General features: G+C 44.3%; 1 protein-coding gene across 2 annotated transcripts; it reads left to right on the top strand.

Annotated features, from left to right (window-relative positions):
• Window positions 1-1,336: 1,336 nt before the first annotated feature.
• On the top strand, window positions 1,337-9,138 carry TLE5 (TLE family member 5, transcriptional modulator). Of its 2 annotated transcripts, none has more exons than XM_033955006.1 (7): window positions 1,337-1,496; window positions 1,723-1,820; window positions 3,259-3,322; window positions 3,984-4,028; window positions 6,138-6,200; window positions 7,051-7,125; window positions 7,495-9,138. In XM_033955006.1, the coding sequence occupies exons 1-7, from the start codon at window positions 1,470-1,472 to the stop codon at window positions 7,714-7,716; spliced, it is 594 nt and encodes a 197-aa protein (XP_033810897.1). In that variant the 5' UTR covers window positions 1,337-1,469; the 3' UTR covers window positions 7,717-9,138. The 2 variants fall into 2 exon arrangements, with proteins under 2 accessions (XP_033810897.1, XP_033810898.1); XM_033955007.1 differs by having other exon boundaries at window positions 7,498-9,138.
• Window positions 9,139-16,979: the final 7,841 nt, after the last annotated feature.

Genomic DNA, 16,979 nt, shown 5'->3' on the forward strand with positions numbered 1-16,979 from the left:
AGAGTTTGAGGGGTGGTAGATTCAAGAGCAATGTTAAGAAATTCTACTTTACGGAGAGGGTGGTGGATGCCTGGAATGCGCTCCCGAGAGAGATGGTGGAGAAGAAAATGGTGACAGAGTTCAAAGAAGCGTGGGTTGAACACAGAGGATCTAGAATCAGAAAATAATATTAAATATTGAACTAAGGCTAGTACTGGGCAGACTTGCACAGTCTATATATGGCCATTTGGGGAAGGATGGGCTGGAGAGGGCTACAATGGCTGGGAGGGTGTAGATGGACTGGAGTAGGTTTTGACTGAGATTTCGGCAGTGGGAACCCAAGCACAGTACCAAGTAGAGCTTTGGATTCTTGCCCAGAAATAGCTAAGAAGAAAAAATTGAAAAAATTTAAATCAGGTTGAGCAGACTGGATGGACCATTTGGGTCTTTATCTGCCGTCATCTACTATGTTACTTGCACCAACTTAAATCTAGAAGTAGTTATACCACTCCACTAACAAAGGATCCACAAAAACTTGTAATTTTCATGGCTCCACATCTTTCTCTTCTTGGTTGGGTTGAGCATTTTTCAGCAGCCCCTTATAACATGTGAGGGTGGCAGTTACACCTTTAAATAAAGAGGGTTTTTTGGGGGGAGGGGAGGGCTAACCTGCATGGAATATTTGCTTATAGATATGTTTACTATATTACTCTTCATAACAAATGAAAGCAGAGTACAAAAAAATGAAATAGAAATTCTTTAAAAAGAAAAGAAAATTTCAGAGGAAAACAGAAAATAAAGAATAGTGTTGATGGTATTGGATTGGATTATGATTGGAAATTATTATTAGGGTCCAGCATACAATCTTGCCGTTTGATTGTTAACAGGTATGCAAGAAAATATGACAGCCTATCTGGAGCATTTACACTGGCTTCCAGTCACACAGGATTTGCAGAATTACTTCATAAGCATGTGGCATGTAGGGCTCGTGGCTCTAACGACAGCCATATATAGCTTCTTTAAGTGAATAACAAGGGCTAGAAGGAAGACGTTGGTGAAGGGGTTTAAAAGAAGTGCTGAGACTGGTAGGGTCTAACTCATGAGGGTACTTTGCTTATTCGTTTTATTAACTGAGTTGAAATGTTGCATTTAGCACTACAGTGGATATATGATTTGCAGTGTACATGAACTAATTAATTGTAGGTTTAAATCATTTAGCAATGGATATTAATAAGCCAACAGATGATTAGAACCAGCATGGTAGTACCAGTACCGGGACCGGACCAGACAGCCAATCGCTGCAGTACCGGCACCAGACGCCGGAGTCGCAGGGAGTCGCTGCAGTACCGAGACCGGGCGCCGGGGGCGCGGGGTGTCGCTGCAGTACCGAGACTGGACACCGGAGGGCGCGGAGAATCGCTGTCGCCGCCGCCATTAGACAATAGGAACTGCAGAAGCCGGACGCGGCCTATACCGAGAGCGGCGGGGACATGATGTTTCCGCAAAGCCGCCACTCGGTGAGGCCGGGATCAGGAAGGGGAGAAGCTGGGGAAGGGGGAGGGGTGGCGAGGGGACGACGAGCGCTGCCGTGGCGAGGCTGTGCACTTGGGGGTGGGGGGGAGCTGCGTGTCCAGCCAGTGACCGCCGCGATTTAGAGGAGGAAGGTCAGAGGTCATGCGCTGGCCTCTCCTTCCGTGGCCCCTGGCCCTCCTCTGACAGCTTCTCTCTCTCTCTCTGCCCCAGGGCCCCTCGCACCTGCCGCAGCAGCTCAAGTTCACCACGTCGGACTCCTGCGATCGCATCAAGGACGAGTTCCAGCTGCTGCAGGCGCAGTACCACAGGTGAAGGGGGGAAGAGGGGTACCAGAGATAGGAGAGGGGAGAGGCCAGAGGAGCGTGGAATGGAAGTGGGGGTGGATGGGGGAGAAACGGCAAATGGGGGAGCATCGCAGGTGAGAAGGGAAGAGCAGGGGCAGCAGGACACCTTTTGGGGAATGAGGGTGGGGGGATAGCAACCTCTGCTAATGTCCCTGAAACTTCCTGGTTGCTGATGGCCTGCAGGGCCTGCCTTGGTGGCCCCACCTGTTCCACTGCCTACAGGGGAAGGAAGAAGGAATACCATTGATGATGCAGGCAGACAGGAGGGAAGAGATGCTCACCCCAAGAGTAAGGCAAGGCTACAAGACTCAGAAAACAAATGTATGCAGATGATCTGCTCACTCTGTCTCCTACTCTAGAAGCCATGGCTACTAGACAGATGCACCTAGAAAGTTTTCATGGGTTTTATTGCTTTTGTTTCCAATTGGAAATGATTATCATTAAGAATGTGCACATTTCTTAAAGAGTGGATGTTATTTATGCATAATGTGCTCTCTTTACCAAGATTGTGTACATGCTTGTACTATTGGGAAGGAGCGCACACTTGTGAAAATACTGTACACACATTTAAGAAAAATGTTGCTCTGTGCATAGTACAATTTGAAACAACTGCCCATCCATACTAGCCACCTATTATAATTCATAGACCTTGCAAGTAAACCTGGAAAAGAAAAAGACTATGATTTTCCAGAAGAGATTTTAAAAACTCTCTTATACAATTTACATTCTTCCTAAACAAACAAGAAGTTGAGCACACTTTACAAAATCCCAGATGTAAAGAAACCTCTGAAAAGTGCTTAATCTCAGGCCAGGATCTGCATGTTCTAAACTGGCTATAAAGATGGTACAATAAAAAGTGCTTTAGAGCAAAAAAAAAAAAATTCCCTGGACAGATACAGTGCCCAAGTACAACTACAATAGTTCAACTAATCCTATTATATTGAAGTGAGATTGGGGATATGATATGAAATGGAACAAAACTCCGATAGAAAACCTGTTTCTCCGGTTCTGTAAATAAATAGGCCATATATGCAGAAATGCCACTGATAACTGTACTAGGATTCTTCCCCTTACTACTCACAATAGAAAAGAGAGGTGAGTCTTGATGGGGGAGAGTGGGGTGTTGCAGTGTCATAGATAAGGAGGGACTGCAGCAGTGATGTCACTGGTTGAGCTTGTTGACTTTCCTTCACTCCCACCAGTTCTTAAACCCAAATATCTTTCTTTTCCCTCTCTCCCCATATCATAACCCGCCTCTGTTATTGACCCCACAACAGCCCTGACTCAATCTTTCTCTACTTGCTTTTCTTTCTCCCATCCTTAGTCTGTCTCTTTTCTCCTGCCCTTGCCTGGCTTCTCTCCTCTCCCATTTCTAATTTCTGTCTCTACTCCTGATTCTTAGCTTGAAGCTGGAGTGTGATAAACTGGCCAGCGAGAAGTCAGAGATGCAGCGTCACTATGTCATGGTAAGTTGGGGTTTCCATGTCCTCACTCATAGTCCTAAAGCTGATGGGTCACTACCAGCTTAAAAGCAACATAAGAACTGCCATCTCCGGATCAGACCTTCGGTCCGGCGATCCGCACATGCGGAGGCCCAGCCAGGTGTACACCTGGCATAAGCATCTCCTTAGAACTATTGTTTTCGTGCTGAGAGGGGCAGAAGTAGGATTTTCTGGCTCTTTATCCCCCTTTTGGTAAAGTTTCCTCAGTCTGATTCCCCAGCTTCTCATTTTCAGGCGTAATAGATTTAGGGGCTTCTATTTTGGAGTCTTGTACTCCTATGGGTAAAACCTCAGCTCTGGCAAAGCTTGGTGTGGGGGGGTGGCAGGAAGGGATGATCCTCAGCTCTGGGTGGGCAGCACCAGAAAGGGCTCATGGGCTGCAGCTGAATGCACAGATAGTACCAGTGAACTCATGGGCTATGGCTCAGTAAGTTTTCGTTCAGAAGGGTGGCTCAATATTGTAGGGTGCTGGAAAGGGATGATCGAGCCTCAGTGCTGGAGGGATGGTGTAGTGTAGCTCTTGAAGTGCTGTTGACTCGGTGCTGGAGGGATGTTGTCATAACGTACCTCTGGTTTTGTTTGTGGTTCAAGATGGCTTTTCTAATTCTTGTCACTTTTTCCTCAGTACTATGAGATGTCATATGGATTGAACATTGAAATGCACAAACAGGTAAGCTCAGCCCCTCTCCTGAAGATAGGGTCTGAATGGAGATAATGGAATGGGAAGATGGCAACAAGTGGCAAAAATCTAGAATCAACTCCAGTAAATGTGATAAGAGCCGAAACAATAGTGGAATTGAAGCATGCACTGATCTGACACAAAGGGACGTTAGCAGCAAGGAGACTGACTGCACGTAGGCTGGTACAAATGGGGAAACTCGTGGGGACATGGAGGCTGTATAACAGGATGCCCAGGCAGAAGAGACACATAGGCATATATGCTGTCTTTACAAAATAAGTGCAGTCTGCTCCCAGGTGTAGGGGGTGTGTAAGTGTTTTCTCTCTTTCACCTGTTCTTCCCCAGCAATGTTTTTCTATGCATCTTTCACATAAAAGGAGGCACAACAGCTAATGCTATAAGACCCTGTTGTACATGCTTAACTAGCTTATAAAATTACTCCAGTGTAGTCTTCCTGTTGATAACTGATGTGTTTTCAGGACAGCTGCAACCATATCCGTTCTCATCTGCCCTCTCTCCAGGCACACACGTACAGTCATGGCTTCTGGTTGCCCAGAGACCTGTATACATTCTTCCCCGAAGGGGTTGGGTTCCCTCTCCTCTTTATACATAAGCTTGGCTGATACAAAGCCTGTGCCACTGTGGATCTCAGACTGGAATGCATGACACAGGAAAGATTATTTAGGAGTAGTAGTAGTGCCTTTCTCTGACTGGGGAGGATATTAGGTCGTGGCTAGGCATATCAGCTCAGGGTGGCTTTTGGAATGTGGCTGGGTGTACAGGTGCCAGGAGGGTTTTTGGGTGTGCCTGGGCATACTGTCAGGGGAAGGCTCTTGGGCAGTGGTATAGTAAGGAGGTGCGGTCAGCCACAGCACCCTCCTCTCTGCCCCCCCCCCCCTCCTCTCCTTGCTGCGTGCCCATTGCCTTCCCCGTACCTTTTTTACTTTCCCGGCGCGAGGTTGTTGCCTGCATAGGCGCTCTCTCTGACGTCACTTCTGGGACCCACACCTAGGAAGTGACGTCAAAGGGCAAGCCAACACCTATGTGGGCATGTTCCTCATTCCAGAGAAGTTAAAAAGGTACGGGAAAAAGGGAAGGAGGGGGAGGGGCAACGCTCACTCTTACTATGCCACTGCTATTGGGTGTGGCCAGGTATTCTGGGAGGCTATTGGAGCACAGCTGGGCACACTGGCGCAGGGAGGTTTTTGGGGTATGGCTGGGCATTCCAACATGGGGAGTGGCTGGGCGTACAAGTGCAGGGAGTTTTTTGAAGCTTAGGTGGGTGTACCAGTGTAAGGTGGTTCTTGGGATGTGGCTAAGCAAGGGGTTACAGGTGGAACTGCCAGTTTCAAAAGGTTTGTGGGCCTTATGTATTGCTAATCGCTTTCACCGGCTTCTAGTTCTCAAGGCGGGGATGTTGGCTAAAAGAGTGATCCTGCAAGTTTGGACTTCTGCTGACCCCCCCCCCCCCTTCCTATTGGGCTTGGAGGAATCGCTTCCATGCTCTCATGTTACTGGAAAGAGAATAGATGCTTTTCCTGAAAATTTGGGAGCCCTATTTATCTTCCTTACCACATCAGGTCCTCAATTTCTTTTGATCGGGGCTGGCCTACTGGTTGTTTCCTGCCTTTTTTTTGACCCGGAGCTGAGAGCTTTTTTGCCCGTCCTGAGGTCGGGGTAGTCACTGTGAAAGAGGGATTTTCTTCCTTTTTTTTTTCCTTTTCTCTTCTATCCCCTTTTCTCTTCCTTTACCTTTGTTTGAGTTTGGGGGGTTTTGTGCATTTTATTTTCCTCCCCCTGTGGGCTGGGGCCTATCAGAAACCAAGACCTTGGCACATTCCGGCATTACTACAGTGTTAATGTTTTGTTGGTATGAGAGGGGTGGGACTTTGTCTTTTTTTTTTTTTTTTGGGGGGGTGGGTACTAGCGTAGTTGCTGTATTGAAAATTTGATGACATTCTGTTTGTTCCATTTTTGGTTTTCCTACCATTGTTGTGGTGTTCTCTTGTATGCTGTTCTGCTGCTGGTGCATATTTTCATTCATAAAATTGTTTGAACATTAAAAAGGCTTTTGGGTGCATTTCATCCTCTCTTTTATAGGCTGAAATTGTGAAGAGGCTGAATGGAATCTGTGCTCAAGTCTTACCTTACCTTTCACAAGAGGTAATGCTAGCTATGCCCAACTATTTCTCATCTTTCAACTAAGAATTTCTTTTGTCTACAGAACAGTAATTTGGGGCTTCCAGATAGCTTTTTTTTATTTTAATTTCTGTTTCTGGTTAGGGCCTTAAAAATTCCGAGATTAGTTTCAAGTTTATTAGGATTTTATATACCGCCTATCAAGGTTACCTAAGCGGTTTTACAATCAGGTACTCAAACATTTTCTCTATCTGTCCCGGTGGGCTCACAATCTATTTAACGTACCTGGGGCTCTGGAAGATTAAGTGGCTTACCCAGGATCACAAGGAGCAGCGTGGGGTTTGAACCCACAACCCCAGGGTGCTAAGGTTGTAGCTTCAACCACCGCGCCACACACTCCTGCAGTGTCCAGTTCTGTCTACAGAGGACCCTTGAATCCATGATTCTTCTTTCTTAGAGCTTCTGGGTGGGTAGTTTAGTGACCTCTGCTAGTCAGGGCTGATCCTGATTGGGGGTGGGTGACCCCTGTAGCACTTAGGGCTGGGATTTTGGGGGGGGAGGGATAAATCCTGCAGCACTTAGAGCTGGAATTGAAGGGAGTGACCCCTGAAGCGTTTAGGACTAGGATTGGGGAGAAAGGTGATGACTGCAGTTCTTGGAGCTAGGATGGGGGGGGGGGTGATCCATGCAACACTTGGGGCTGAGATTTGGGAGGGGTGAGCGTTGCAGCGCTTAGGGCTGAGATTGGGGGGTTGGGATGATTCCTGCAACGCTTAAGGCTGGGATTAAGGGGGGTTTACTCCTGCAGCGCTTGGGACTGGGATTGGGGAGTAACCCTTGCAATCAGGACTGATGCCTTCTTTTCTTTTTACAGCACCAGCAGCAAGTTTTGGGAGCCATTGAACGAGCCAAACAAGTGACAGCGCCAGAACTGAATTCAATCATCCGTGTACGTGAGATGGGCTCAGGGTGGAGCAGTAATGGGGATTTACCATCCTCTTGATTTAGGTCAGATGGAGGTGCTTGTGTGTGTGTTTCTTTTTCATCTCTCTACATAATGGATTTGTATGTGGGCTTTTCCAAGGAAAATTAAAATGAAGAATCCCATTATGTAATGGGAGACTGCGAGAGAAAAGATTACGACCCATTCTGTCTGTCCTTTGAGGATTAGAGCCTTGTTGAAAATTACTGAACCACTGAGTCTGCTTCTAGGCCATCTCTTCCTGCTGTACTGGAATGAGGAGATGAAAATGTTGAATTTTCCAAATGACACATTTTCTTTGCTCTCTCTCTCCTGTCTCTCCCTCTTTCTTTACAGCAGCAGCTTCAGGCGCACCAGCTGTCCCAGCTCCAAGCGCTGGCTCTACCACTGACTCCGCTGCCCGTTGGCTTACAGGCCCCTTCTTTGCCTGCTGTCAGTGCTGGCACAGGGCTGCTCTCTCTGTCCACCCTGGGCTCACAAAGTCACCTATCCAAGGATGATAAGAATGGCCAGGATGGAGACACCCACCAGGATGATGAGGGCGACAAGTCTGATTAAGTGAGGTGGGGTAGGGGAAGCTGCAGTATCACTTGGGTGGATGCAAGCTGGTCTGCTGAGCTCTTTCTGGCAGCAGACTGCCAGGACCTGCTGAACCCTTCTCAGCTTTCATGGTGAAGAGAGGGCCAGAAAGAAAAGACTCAAATTCTAATTTGGCCGCCTTCCACTGGACTATCTGGCCTTGGTGTCGGCTACCCAATCCCATAACTGCAAACCCGGGCTGCAGCTTTCCATTCCCAGTTGATCATGGACTATGCTCCAGTTTGGAGTACATTGCTGCTGTTGTGAGCCTGGATTTTGCCTGAGGCTGTGAACACCGCACAGGTGATCCTGCTCCGTCACGTAGCAAATGAGAGCTTGTTCCCACTCGCCTCTGTGTCTTCCGTGACACCCTCATCCCAACCAGCTCTGAGTAGCTGGAATCTTCTAGAGCGTATGCGCCCTAGGCTGGCACATGCTAAGCCTAGAGCCTTGGTCCACTGCAGCAAATCTGAAACCCCCAAAACGTAGGGAGGAAGATAGGAGGAGCAGAAAGGGAGCTCCCACTTCCAAATGACACCCAGCTCCCCTACCCCCATGGCCCAAAGGGAGCCAGGGCACAGACCCTCAATGGATACTGCAGCCTTCTTTCCCAGTCGCTTTTCTTTCTATACGCTGCTGTGTCTTTCTGTTGAGAAGCTTGTGTTTTGTACATAGGTCTTTAGAGAATCATCTGCCCTCATTTTTGTCCATCACTTGATGAACGGAGAAGACCTGAGACAGGAGGTGAGCAGCCTGTTTCACACATGGACTAGCTCTGCCATGATTTTTAAGGCTGGGACCGCATTCAGGTATCCTAGCATCTCGCTTCCGCTTAAACCCAACTTTTTTCATCTCTTTTTCGTGAGGTGGTAGAGGAGAGGCTGGTACTGTGATGCCTGCCTGAAGGTTCGCTCTCCCCCTCTTAAAGTACCGAGGAAGTTTGCATCCATAACCTTTCCATCCACTTCCTGCAGAAAATGATGCCCCACCATCCAGACAGTAAAGCTGTCCACTACCACTTCCCCTCCTTGAGCATAAACCCCAGGAGGCTGAGCTAGCCCAGTGTTGTGACGGGTTGCATACCTTCACTTTGCTGCATAAGGGATCCACAAAGCATCGTAGAAAGCAGTCGGCACATGTGCTTCTGGCCAAGATGGATTCCTCCCAGCCCTCAGGAGCTTTACGGTACAGAGAGCAAGAGTACACAGGGGAGGTCATGGCTGGGGTGTTTGTTGGCAGTGTGACGTTATAAAATATACTGATATTTAATACTGAGTGTATGGAGATTGTATCTGCTACCACCAGCTGTGAGCTATTTCTTGTACGGACTGGGTTTCATTTTCCTGTCAGACGTGTTGTTAAAAATAAATACAGTCCTGCAAAGTACCATTGTTACCTGGAGCAGCTTGGACTTATTTGGTCTTATTTCAAGTTCTTGATAAGCCTATATGTGGTTTTTTAAAATTTGATTCTGCATCTACTATCCATGACATGTGGATCTGCTGCTTCTATATGCTTCTGAATGAATGTAGGAGGCTTCTTGAGTCTCAGGTCCCTGAACTGGATAGTAATAAATACCTGACTTATAATGACTTGCCCTTCAAAGACTTTGCCAGCTGTACTTTTTACTGTGACAGAAAGTACATCTGAGCTAGTGGGAAGAGCATGTGCTTCTTATTTGCTTATATTTTTCTTGTTTTCATTTGTGCCAGAATGAATTTGAGATTTTTTTTTTTGTAACTTTTATATATTGTAATTTTAAACATGTGTTAATCGCTTTGAAATTGATAAAGCGATCAATCAAATACATATGAAACTTGGAAACTTGGATTATATCTGGAGGGGTGGCATGAAATCCTTAGACCAGCGATTCCCAAACCTGTCCTGGAGGAATCCCAGTGAGTCAAGTTTTCAACATATCCATTATAAATATTCATGAGATTAGATTTGCATATTAAGGTGGTATTGTATACAAATTATCTCATGCGTGTTTGTTTAGATATCCTGAAAACCTGACTAGCTGTGATTCTCCCAAGATATGTTTGGGGATTGGGATCTGTATACCACCTTTTTATAGTTATACAACCACACTCAAAATGGTTTACATACAGGTACTTCAAGTGCTTTCCAATCTATCCCAGTGGGCTCACAATCTATCTAATAATGTACCTAGGGCAGTGGAGGATTAAGCGACTTGCCTCAGGAAACAGGACTGGGTTTGACCCTACAACCTTGGGCTGTGGCTATAACTCTAAACAGCACACCACATTCTCCTCCACTTAGACCTCTAGTGGGGCACTTTGAGACAATGTGTTGGCAGCAGGGCATTGTGATGTAATCGAGCATTGATGATCTGTTCCCTCATTGGCTCAAAGCTTTGGCAGTCTGTTCATTGTATCCAAACGTCTCACTGAGGCCAGCAGTAGGGAGTAGGTGGGGGTTTGCCTAGGGATGCTGTAGAGGTATTTGCATCAGAGGTAAACTTTCTGTCTTGCTTCCCTCCCCAATTTCTATATCCTCCCCCAAGACTTTGATAATTGAACCCAACAGACATAATTACTCCATCATCCCTCTTAGAATGTTCCTGTAAAAATACTTAATTGGACATCATATTTATAAAGTTTAAATATTTGAAGCAGGGTTATTTTGTCAAGGCGACATATTCATCTATGAGCCTTTATAACAATACCCAGGGAAGGTAGTTACACACATTGATACCTGCTCTGAGACAGGCATAAATTTGTGCATGTGTGCACCAGAAATAATAGGTGCATATATAAGTATGTATATTTATAAAATATACCCATAAATGCCATAATGTTCCCTGCTCCATCAATGCTTTGAACTCAGGGACACCTGTATGTATCTTACATAAAAGTCGCTATGATTTCTGTGTCTACTTACTACACAGGGATACAATGAAGAGCTTACTTCAGTGCTTATAATGTTCTTTTTTAAATAATTTTATTTTTATTAATTTAACGTATACTGTATTACAAGTAAATGTACTTGTTACAGAAATTCAGAATCGTTTCCAAACTTAAACAAGACTTAAAGAAGCAACATTAAAGTTAAAAAAAAAAAAAAAATTGGAATTCAATTCTTCATTAGACCTCAACGATCTGTGAGAGAGAAAAAATTGGAAATTAAAGGAAGAAAATTATAAGAATTTTTTTTTTCAAGGCATAGGCTATAATACTGCTATATCCCTCAGTCTTCAAGTTTTGGAGCCTCCTCCCTCACCACTGATTAACCCCTTGAAGTCCAAAAAAAGATCTTAGATGATCAGGAATGAAGAAAACATATTTTAGACCCAAGTATTTGACAATAGGGGTAGGCCAACATAAAAGATGCACCCAACCCCCTCGTTTCGTCTCTCATAGCTAGAAACTGTCTTCGTCTATCCTGTGTAGTTTTAGTTACATCAGGATACATCCATATATGTTGTCCACGAAAAAGAATTGCAGATTTTCTGAAGAACAGTCTCATAATAGCATTGAGGTCTTGTTCAAAGATGAAATTTATTTTCAAGGTAGCTCTCTCCTTGACATTAGTAAAAGAATTCTCCAGGACAGCAGTCAAATTTTGTAACTTGTTTTCAGTAACTAATTTGTCAACAAGAGGAATACCATTAGGTGTGAAATTCTTTTTTGAAACCGGTAAGAAGTATGCTTTATTTATTGGTGGAATCTGGTCTAGAGGAAAATTCAAATTTTCTATCAAAAGTTTTTTAAAGACCTCTATTGGTGTCTCTGCTGGTATTTTTGGACAGTTTAAAACTCTGAGATTCAAACGACGGTTGAAATTCTCAATTTGTTCAATCTTACGTGCAAACAAATTTTGTTCCTTAACAACTGAGGAAATAAAGTTTTTTTTAAGGTAATAGACTCGGTCTGAATCTTATCTAAACAATCCTGTTTAACTTTTTCTACTGTCAAGGAAAAAGCATCCACTTTAGCCACTAGTACCTCAATGTCTTGAGCTGTTTTCCCGAGTTTCTCATCCATTTTCTTTATGGCCTCAGAGTATCTCAAGTGTAATACCAGGACTCACTGCAGGCACTCCAAGTCCCACAGAGCTCTTCTTCAGTTCCTGGTCTCCAGCAGAGGGTGCAGCTCCTCCCAGACTCGGCTCTGGGGTTTCCTCCTCCTCTGTCCCGGGGCTGAAGTCTCAGCTCTGCATCCCTGCTGGACATGGGGGTGCAGAAATCGTCGGTGGAGACAAAAATGTCAAAAGTTCCATTGATTCAAGCGCTCCCTTGCTTGAATCTTCAGCAGAAGTCAATCCACGCTGGGATGGCTGAGGTTCAGCAGAGGTCTGCCGCCCAAAGAAATGTTGGAGCGTCGGCTGAGCTGGGGAAGAAGTGAGAGCCGAAGTTTGCATGGCTCTCAGAGTTCCCTTCCTCTTTGTGTGAGGCAAAGGAACAAAAAAAGTGAAGAAAAATAATAGGACAGCCAGAACGTCACTGAAAAGTTGAGGTAACTGGGCAAGGAAATTGGAGCGATCAGAGCTCTGCTAACTGCCGTCTGCCATCTTGATTCTCTCTGGAGTAATTTCGCTTATAATGTTGTTCTACATACAGTAGAATCTCAGCTAACCAGCATTCAATTAACCGGCACTCCCCAACCAATTGGCAAAAAAATTGCTGGCCCAAAAAAAAACAGTCTCCCATGCTCCTCAGACAACCTCCCTCCTTCCCTCCCTCCAGCCCTCGAAGCAGCAGACAGCCACAAATCTCCCTCCCTCTCTCTGGCCCCCGAAGCATCAGCTGATCTTGACGATCCCCCTCCGCCCCGAACCAGCAGCGTCAGCTGATCCTGACAAATGCCCTCCCTCCCTTACCGAGGCAATAGTGGTAGCCAGTGAATAGAAGAAGCATCATAAAGAGGCTGCTTCCAGCCAGCCCCAACAGGGCCTTTCCGCTGCCATGTCACTTCCATTTCAGAACACTAGACAAAGATTTGGAGAAGCTAGATGCCCACAGTCATTGGGTGTCTGCGCTACCTCTGCCCTTAAGAAACTATTAAGACGCCAGGCTGGCAGGCGAACCTCCGCACATTGGGGGGAGGCTTTCAGCATTTTAGGGGAATGGTTAGAAATTGCCACATATCACTGGGTGCTGGACATTCTGCAAGAGGGGTACAAACCTAGAGTTCTGTTGTCCATTCTGAATCTCTTTCTGGACTCCCCAATGGGAAAACCAGAAAAGGCATCAAAGGTCAGAGTGATAGTTCAGAGATCCTGCTAGATATCAAAGCAATAGAGCTTGTACTGGAGTTACTTGGGCTCTGGCAGATACTCGATATACTTTGTCATGCCAAAAAGAGGCTCAGAGGACTGGAGACCTATCCTGGATCTCAAATCAATCAATGCAGCTCTCAAAATTCCGCAGTTCCAGATGGAAACGGTGAGGTCAGTTATAGCATTGATCCCTACAAGGGAATTTCTAGCCTCTCTGTATTTGATTGAGGCCTACCTACATATGCCCATATTTCCGGAACACAGGAAATATCTGTCAGTTCGCGACTTTGCTATATAGACTGGCTATGGGACCTTGGACCTTCGCTATGGTGATGATAGTAGTCCCAGCACACCTCTACAGACTTGGTGTTCAAGTCAATCCATATCTGGACAATTGGCTCATCAAAGCCCAGTCCTAAGGACACCAGGTAGTTCGCCAGGTGGTCCAGCTGCTGTAAAAGATTGGCTGGGTGGTCAACTTTCAGAAGAGTCACCTCGTTCTGAAGCAGGATTTGGATTATTTGGGTGTCTGTTTCGCCACAGAAGTATACAAAGTGTTCCTGCCGGAGGCGTGCAAGGAAAAGCTCTTGCAACAAATCCGAGCGCTTCAGAGCTCACCCACTCCGGCAGCCTGGCAGTTCTTGCAGGTGCTGGGGTCGATGGTTGCAACCATAGACATCATACCTTGGGTGAGAGCCCGCTTATACCCGCTCCAGGAAACACTCCTTTCCCAGTGGTGTCCACAGAGGGATCCACTGCATCAGCGTTTCCCTTGGACAATGGAGGCTCTGCACAGTCTAAGCTGGTGGGTGAATCCTCTCTCTTTCCAGAGGAGTTCCCCTCCATATCTTAGCTTGGATGATCTTGATGATGGACACCAGCCTTTACAGCTAGGGAGCGCATTGTGAGGGACGTCCATTCCAGGGACGTTGGTCCCCTTCTTAGAGGAAATGGTCGATCAACCACTTGGAACTTTGGGTGATTCATCTGGCTATATGAAAATTCAAGAGCACACTATAGAACAAGGCAGTTCAAGTCTTTTCGGACAATGTCAGGGCAGTAGCCTATGTCAGTCACCAAGAGGGCATAAAGAGTGCACCTCTTCGCATGGAAGTCCAAATGCTTTTTTGATGGGAGGAAACTATCTGCAGCGTACATAGCAGGAGTGGACAATGTTCAGGTAGATTTTCTCAGTTGGCAAATCCTGGAGAATGGTCGCTATCCCAGAAAGCCTTCACTTGTATAGTGAAGAGATAGGGGCTGTCCATCCTTTGACCTGATGGCATCAGCTTCCAACAAGAAGGTAGCTTGGTTCTTCAGCCAAAGAAGCAAACTGAGAAGTAACGTTCTGGACACATGGTCCAGCCATGGCCAAGGGCAGATCTCCTCTATGCTTCATGATAGGCTGGCTGCTGCGCAGAATTATGACGCACTGGGGAAAGGTGATTCTAGTTATACCAGATTAGCTGAGGTATGCAGACCTGGTACACCTTCAACTGGGTCTCTAACTTCCCTGTCATTAATGTCTTCTCATGCAGGGTCCAATAGTCCTGCAGGATCCGGAACACTTCGGTCTTACACGGCTCTTGAGCACGCAGCTCTAGTGTACAGGGGTTGCTTGGACAGGGTAGTTACTACTGTGTTACAAAGTAAGAAGAAATTGACTGTTGCAGTGTATGCAAAGGCTTAGAAGTGTTTCAGTCCTGGTGCACTCATAAGGACAAGGACCCGAGCTCTGTGTCGATCTGGATGGTGCACGCTTTTCTCCAAGAGGGTTTGGAAAAGGGCCTAGCATTTGGTTCTCTGAGAGTTCAAACAGCTGAGTTTTTTACTTTGCTCCCAGGCTGCAGCTCATCCGGATGTAGTTAGATTTTTGAAATTTCAGTTGAAAAGAATTTCTCATTTGATATTTAGAAAGAGGGTTATAAATAAGGACACTAGTTTTGTCAGATAATTGGGAACATTACCTATTAAGATGTTATAAACTAACTCTTAACTTGAATTTTATTCTAGCTTCCAGAAGTAACCAATGAAATGTACTGTAATAAGGTTGTATGAGAATGCTCAAATTTCCATAAACCAAATATCAATCTTACTGATGAATTTTGAACAAACTGTAATTGATTAATAATAAATTTAGAGCAGATGACCAATATTTGGTTGCAGTAATCAATTTTAGAAAAAATCAAGGATTGCACTAAAATCCAAAAAGATTTGATCTCAAAATACTTCTTTATAGTTCTCTGTTTTTCTCATCTTCTTGTTTTAATTTAAATTTTTTTTTAGTATTGTAAACCATCTACGTACTAGAACTAGATGATAGACGGTATATCTAGTGTTGAATAAACTTGGTAACTATCCCCCTCTTTTACTAAGTTTCTATGTTTCTAAATAAGTTCACTTGTTAGCAACTGTTTCTATAGGTTAAGGCTGATTAGATCATTATCTGCATTTTTGGGCAAATCATCACTGAATATTTTAATACACTCGTTATTTATATCAAAAATTGACTACTGCAATGCTTTGTTCAAGGGAATAACCCTAAAAGAAATACATAGACTGCAAATTCTCCAAAACACTGCAATAAAAATAATTACTAAAAAGAAAAAAATTTGATCATGTGACTCCTCTCCTAAAGGAAAACCATTGGTTACCTGTACATCATAGAATTACCTACAAAATAGCATTATTTACACACAAAATTTAATGAACAAAGCCCCTGCATTTTTAAAAAGGTTTTTAATCCCTTATATTCCAACAAAATCTTTAAGATCTGAAAAAAAATCTCTCCTCCGAGTCACTTCACTAAGACACATCTATTCAAGGAGAGACACGATTTTTTTCTGTCATGGCCCCTCAAATTTGGAATTCGCTCCCAATTAAGGGAAGAAAACGCTTAGTAAATTTAAAGGTCTCGTGAAAAGCTGGCTTTTTAAGGACGCCTTTAACTGAGTTATTTGAACTCTAAATAATTAGGATACTCTTTAGTGGACTAATAATGCTGTTAAGTGAAAATTGAGCGGGTAACCTTTCCCCATCCTATTGTTTCTTTACCCATGCCCTCTTTATTTATAAACTGTATTTAATCCTCTTTTTTTTTTTTCTCCCTGATGTATCATGTTGGCCAAAAGCCATATTATTGTTTGGTTCAATCAATGTGTTTTTTCCCTTTTACCCTGATTTTATTGTTATTTGTAAATCGCATTGGATTAAGATTTTGCGATTAAATCAAATTTTTAAATAAACTTGAAAACTTGAAACTTTTACTAAGGCATGCTAAACGCTAATGAGTCCATTATATTCTATGGACACGTTAGTGTTTAGCACGCACTAAAATGGCTTAGTATCAGGACCCCTAAATGAGAAGTTGATGGAGTAATAGAATCATTATTATTTGTCAAATGGTTTATGTTTGTTAATTGATCTATTAGTAAAAATAGTTTACTAATATCTAAAATCTTAATATCCACAATTTTAGAAAAATACTCTTTCTTCTTTATTGTTAACAATTTATTTATATTCTTATTTTCTGTGCTAGGATGGTGTCTCCAATAACATTCAAGGTGACGGCAAGATCTTTAATACCAATAACTCTGAATCAAACCATTTTTCTGAAGCTCTTTGAAGTTTCTTCTTGCATTTATCTAAAGCAGTGGTTCCTTACCCTGTCCTGGAGGACCCCCAGGCTAGTCAGGTTTTCAGGATAGCCCTAATGAATATGCATGAGAGAGATCTGCATAAAATGGAGGTGCCAGGCATGCAAATCTGCTCCATGCATATTAATTAGGGCTATCCTGAAAATCCGACTGGCCTAGGGGTCCCTCCAGGACAGGGTTGGGAACCACTGATCTAAAGTCTCCAAACAGACTTTATTCCAATATTCCAGAAAATTGGAATCTAATGGGGCTCATAATCAAAACTTAAACACATCTAAAAACCCGTCCAAGTAATGATAATCAAACTGATTTTCGGTAATCATTAACACGGCAGAGAGAATTCAC

The sequence above is a fragment of the Geotrypetes seraphini genome, chromosome 8 (genome assembly GCF_902459505.1).
Source record: "Geotrypetes seraphini chromosome 8, aGeoSer1.1, whole genome shotgun sequence".
Classification (NCBI taxonomy): domain Eukaryota; kingdom Metazoa; phylum Chordata; class Amphibia; order Gymnophiona; family Dermophiidae; genus Geotrypetes; species Geotrypetes seraphini.

Excerpts from the sequence above, each read along its gene's own strand:
- TLE5 (XM_033955006.1), top strand. The coding sequence starts at position 1,470 with ATGATGTTTCCGCAAAGCCGCCACTCG. Across the intron at positions 1,821-3,258 it reads CTGCAGGCGCAGTACCACAG|CTTGAAGCTGGAGTGTGATA; the intron begins GTGAAGGGGGGA and ends CCTGATTCTTAG. Across the intron at positions 4,029-6,137 it reads ACATTGAAATGCACAAACAG|GCTGAAATTGTGAAGAGGCT; the intron begins GTAAGCTCAGCC and ends TCTCTTTTATAG.